General features: G+C 31.4%; 1 protein-coding gene across 5 annotated transcripts in view; it reads right to left on the minus strand.

Moving 5' to 3' along the window:
• LOC106469640 (protein capicua homolog) overlaps window positions 1-6413 on the minus strand; it is an 87111-nt gene that overhangs the window by 15783 nt on the left and 64915 nt on the right. For all 5 annotated transcript variants that reach the window (XM_022398216.1, XM_022398215.1, XM_022398218.1 and 2 more), the window contains one exon: window positions 4419-4561. In XM_022398216.1, coding sequence (XP_022253924.1) covers window positions 4419-4561 — 143 coding nt within the window. The remainder of the gene's footprint in view (window positions 1-4418; window positions 4562-6413) is intronic.

The following is a 6413-nucleotide window of genomic DNA, read 5'->3' on the forward strand; positions in this document are numbered from 1 at the left end:
ATATTTTATATTTGTTCCAGATTTGTAACTGTATTACGTTTTTTATGTTTTAGTACATTATTTTGCAATCCTAAAAAATTTGTATCGTCCATAAAATGCTAAATTTTATGTATTTTTTAATTTTTTAATAATCACGTACTCTCTTTATGTTTCAAGTAAGACCCAAAAATAAGGTTTGTAAATAAACCTAAACAATAAATGAGTATTTTTGTTTTTAACTAAGATTTCATGTTTATATATGTACATAAAAAACATTTTAATTTTCTTTCATAAATATATTTTTATTTCAAGTTTATGTTTATGTTTCATTGCAGCCGTACTTTTGTTTATTGTGCCGAATAAACCATGGGGTCAGCAGCGTGAACTTTGTACGTTTTCCGTAAATTATCTCACCCCTGTTGCGGGTCATTCTCGTTCAGTCCAGCATGAGCGCATTTGAACATTACTGTAGATATGATAGTAAGAAAGCTTTTCGGTACTTGAATATCATTTCTTTGAACTTTCAAACAAGTTTATTTCAACATATGTTCGTGTATGTTGTTTCACTATAGAGAAAAAACTAATTGCCACTACTAGCGAATGTATGTAACAGTTTAAAGTACAGGTGGTTTCAATAAACACCGCCTGAGCCTGACCCCTTGTTACTTGATACATCCTGTTAGAAGAGATTACCAAATGATACAGACACCATAAATTACAAAGAAAATTACTTTACAACACTTAAAAGATTAGTCCTGGTCACATTCTTCTCATTATAGGCAAGATTTATGTTGGAATTCGAAACTTTAGCTCTTCAGTGTATTGAGACCCCAACAGTGAGAATGTCATAGCTTCCCTGTATTATTGAGATGAATGTATTTAGCCTGTTTCACAACCAACATATGGGTTTTATTGTTGTCACTTGTACACTGAGTTTGAATCATTTGCAAAATAATCAGAATAAACTATATATATATATATCAGTTAGACTGTTTTAATTCTAACGCAATAACAACAGAAGTGTGGGTCTCACTACAAAGCAAAGATTGTAAGAAGGGAAAATATAAAATTCTTATGTGGTACTGGTACTAGTAGTATTACATACAAATCACACAAGTTTATCATTCTACAAACTGAATCATATTATTATTATTATGAACTAAATATACAATTATGCTAAATTATTGAACTTAAAACTACAAATTTAAATTCAAAAGAATATAAAAAATCACAAACTCTTTCAGTTCAAAGCCCTAAGTCTAATTCATGTAAAGACTTTGCACTTGCCACTCGATAGCTCTTAACCCTAACAATCATGGATCAACTTCTTTCCTAAAAAATATATCTATTTTGAGTTAATTTTTCAATATAATGATTAATATAAATAGATATACGATGCAGCATGACTTAAGGTGCTATATAAAAATAATAAAAGTCACATACATCCCATGCAGTTTTTTCCAGAAGCAACTTTTCTAACGCTTATAGAAAAGCACTATTGGCCAGTACTAAATACAACCTCTACATAAAATGGCAGTTACTATAATAAGCACCACCCACATTCATATTGTAAAATCCAGAGAACAACGTTTCGTCACGTGCTTTCCTTATCATCCTATGATTTGTCAAATTGTGAGATACAGCGATTGGAATAACATGGTACTGAAATTGACACCTTTGACTAGGATTGGCTAAAAGTTTTACAACTGAGGTTTAACATGCCCAGATTCAGTTTTATAAAAAAAACAGACTAGAAGAAGGTTTAGATACCAATCATAGATGGCAGGACCAGTGCTGAAGTGGAAGGAAATATCTTTAAAAAATGTTGAAAAAACTTTCTTCTTAGTGGGTGCTTATTTACAGTCTAAAACGTATTTTAGGAATTTTACATTAAATTCCTCTTTAAACTACATTAAATAATACAATTTTGTACAAATAATTGAAATCCAATAAAAGATAAGTTCTCTATCATTTTTTTCAATTCACAAATGTGATATTGCCCTCACAATAGGACAAAATGGCCACGGCAAGTAACGGGTTAAACAAAGCATATAATGACTCTAAACTATCTAATTTCCAGCTTTTTTTTTATTTTTATTTTTTTTTGTTATTAACCACAAAGCTACACAAATGGCTATCTGAGCTATGCCCAATATTTAGTATTTTAAGCCCTCAGACTTGCCACTGAGCCACGAAGGTGGCCTAATTTCTAACATGTTAGAAAAAAATTTACAATAGCTCCTTGAACTATCTACTTCAGGCATGTTACAACAAACCATACAATTGTTCCTTGAACTATCTACTTCTGGCATGTTACAACAAACCATACAATTGTTCCTTCAATTATCTACTTCGGACATTTTATAACAAACCATACAATAGCTCCTTGAACTATCTACTTCAGGCATGTTACAACAAATCATACAATAGTTCCTGCAATTATCTACTTCAGGCATTTTATAACAAACTATACAACAGCTCCTTGAACTATCAACTTCAGGCATGTTACAACAAATCATACAATAGCTCCTTGAACTATCTACTTCTGGCATGCAACAATAAACCATACAATAGCTCTTTGAACAACTTAGTATGTTATAACAAGGCATACAATATATCCTTGAACTACCTAGCATGTTACAACAAACCATATAATATATGTCCTTGAACTACCAAGCAATGCTAGCATATTACAACAGAGCACACAATGACTCTCTTGAACAACATAGTTTTTGATACTTTACAGCAAAGGAGAAAACAATTCCATAAATTCAAAGAAAAAATGATTCCTAAATTACCTAACTTCTGGTAAATTAAAACAAAATTCTGAGAAGTAAAATACAACTTTCAAACTTAATGAATTAGCATTATTACCCAACAAATATTGAACATCCTACAGAATAAGAAGAGCTATAAAAAGTAAAACATTATCTGTCATGGAGAAATTGCAAGAAATAACTGCTAATTTTGTTGCTTCTTAATGTAAGTCAGGCCTTAAAAACTAAACATTTTGTAAATCAGACTATTCATTGGCAGATGACAAAATTACTGTCTATAAATGATCTGTCACAATCTACTCTCAACCAACAGACATTTGCCATAGGCTTCAGAAACCAGATTTTTTAATGTAGGGGTGCCAAAGGCACTATTGTTTTCTGGACAGTACTATTTCTCATTGTCTACTAATGTTTCTACATTTCAGTTCCACTTTGTATCTATCATAATAGGCCCCAAAATGGTCCAAAAGTATAACTTGGAATTTCAATTATAACAAATATACAAATTTAATGCTTCTATATGTACTTTATGCTCATATGTAGTTTTTCCACCACCACTGCCTCTCTCTCTTTTAAGGGGACTAAATTACAAACCATATGTTTATGTATTAGTAAGCATCAAACTGTCAATGAACTACAATAGGCACATTTCAGGAACATATTGAAATGCTATCACATCAATGGGAAATTTAACTAATATTCTTCATTCAATACAGTAGCCCTACACAAATCCATTTACACATGTTACTTAAGTACATATTTCACATTGTGTAGTGACAAACCAGAAAAGACATAAGATAACAACTGAATTGTTTGGGTTAATGTGTATAATTCATAGAAAATAATCTCAGAACTGAATTAAATTTACATTTTTGTCCTTTTTGTTTACTTGGTTCATGAAGCATGGTTCTGGTATATATATATATATATATATATATATATATGTATATATGTATATAAATATAAATATTTTGTAAAAAGAAAAATTCTAAAAAAAATCTCACTAAACAGATGTTCATGAAATATAGGTAAATTAACAAACAAATGTGCCACAATCATTCTGAAGAACTTTTAAAAATAAAAGAATAAATTCCTGCAGGAAGACCCTCAAGACTACCCTATGGGAAGGGGTGCTCAGCTCTCTCCTACTTTTCTCTGTAGTGTTGCTTATCATTGAGAATACCCCTGCTTTCCTCTCTTCCTATCCATACTGAAAAAGCTGTTTTATATTGACTCTAATTCCAAACAATTGTGGTGAGAAGTATCATAACACAGAGCAAATCACCATATAAGTAGATGTGCTTAAAGATGACTAGTTTATACACAACTTTACATAAAAATATTTTAAGACCCAGTAATCTAGCTTATATTAGTAAATTAAGGCTAATACACTTATATCAAGCACATTAACTAAACTGTCATCAAAAAAGTCTGTTTCAGAATTTTCTTGCAAAGTACAAAGAACCATCTGCACATTGTCATCCATAATTTTGAACTAAAGGTAAAGTAACCAATCAGGAGCACATACAGCCAGCTGAATGAAAAAAATCATTACAATTATGATGCACCAGTGTCCTACTACTTGTCTAAAATCATTTCATCAGGCTCAGACTCCTTTAAAATTAGTAAACAGAATCTTTCTCCACTTTCTTTATTGCTTACCTTCTTTTTATTTGTTAATGTACTGACACCAACAGATTCTTTATTCCTTATGTCTCCTTCCCCAGATGTTTTATTATCAACCTTCAATGTTTTGCTTTCTTTGCTTGCATCAGATTCTGTAAATGCTGGTGATTCAGAACCATCTAATTGGTAGATAAAAACAAAATGAAAGAATTTTAAAATAAAAGGTAAAAATATTAAGATCAAAATGGTGAAAGTTTACTCTTTAGCAATGAGTGAAAAGTGTTAAACATTCGTAAGTAAATTGAAAAACAAATACTTTAAGTTCATATTTGAACATAAATGCTTATTGCAACCACATTAGTTAAACTTAGTGAAAGCTAAAACAATGAGGAACCATGTGTTATCTGTACAGCTACATTACAGAATGTTAAGTCTCAGAAATAAATTCAATTTTTGTCTTGGCACGCTATTGTACATTGAAATGGTCAGGAAGGAGGTTAGCTTCTTGACCCTTTGGGTTCTAGTAATTCAACTGGTGGAACACTGGCCTCAGAACAACAGCTTAAGCCAATAGTTTAAGCCCAAATCAAAGCAAATTTCTTTACATCCTGATTCATTACAATTTACCTTATCATGCTAAATAGCTTTTGGTCGTAATTAAAACATTCTAAAGATATTTCAAAATTTCAGAATTTTTATGCAGATTTTAATTTAATCTGTATTTGTCAGACAGATTGAAAGTAAAAAGAAGGAAGGAAGTAAAAAAAGAAACAGCAAGTCTTAGGTCTGAAGAAACAGATGCTTTTGTGACAAAATATTACATCGTCATTTGTGATTTTACCTTTTAATAATAGAACTGAATGTTAAAAAATGTAATTTTGTTTTCAATTAATTTTTTTCCAATTATGTAATAATAATTCAAAATACATCTTTAGGCACAATTTATATTAAAGGTAAACAGACCTGATACTTTACTAAGCTAAACTGCTGTCATTGATTTGTAGGAAAAATTATTTTTTAGCTAATGAAAATTTTTAACTAAAAGCTTGAATATACATAAAACATAAATATTCACAAAACTAAGAAATCCCATAGTATCAAATGTAGAAAATCACAAAATAAGAAACCAGAACAACTTATATATCAAAACAAAACATTTATTCAATGAAATAGTCTCCATTCTTATAGATGATGCTCTTCCATCTTACAGTCAGGTTATTAATGGCATGACTAAAAAAAATCACTTGGCTTTAAAGCAAAGAACATGTCGATGTCCTCTTTAACACCTTCCACATTTGCATATGTTTTCCCATTAAGATGGCGATGCAGTGAACAAAAAAGATGGTAATCTGATGGTGCCATATCTGGAGAATATGGTAGGTGGGGGGAGAACTTTCCAACCCAACTCTATAATATTGTGTTGCATCAAATGTGCCACATTTGGACGTGCATTGTCGTGAAGAAGAAGAACACCTTTCCAATTGACAAGTGAAGGGACATTTCTTATGAAGGGCTTGATTTAAATGTCCCAGTTGCTGACTATAAATCTCTGCATTGACAGTTTGCTGTGGATTGAGGAGTTCGAAATGAATTACTCGTTTGATGTCCCACCAACTGCAAAGCATCACTTTCTGTGGATAGAGTCCAGGTTTTGGGGTTGGAAGTGTTTTTGTCTAGGACTGAGCCATTGTTTTTGGCATTTAATATTCACATAGAGAATCCATTTTTCATCACCGGTGACAATTCTGTCTAAATATGGTTCATGTGCCAGAAGAGATGAAGTAACATTTACACATTGGAAACAATGATCATCGGAGAGTTTGTGAGGCACCCAAACACCTTCTTTATAGAATTTTTCCTTATTCCTTAGATGTTTACATATTGTTTCATGAGATACATGCAATTTCAGGGCCATTTCATGAGTGCATTGCCTTGGGTTTTCAGAGCATCAATATTAATTCCAACATATTGGCTCCTGCCATCACAGTTTTTAAGGCTAAAGTCACCTGAATGAAATTTGCTGAACCATTG

This window comes from Limulus polyphemus, unplaced genomic scaffold (assembly GCF_000517525.1).
Source record: "Limulus polyphemus unplaced genomic scaffold, Limulus_polyphemus-2.1.2 Scaffold3588, whole genome shotgun sequence".
NCBI classification, from domain to species: Eukaryota; Metazoa; Arthropoda; class Merostomata; order Xiphosura; family Limulidae; genus Limulus; species Limulus polyphemus.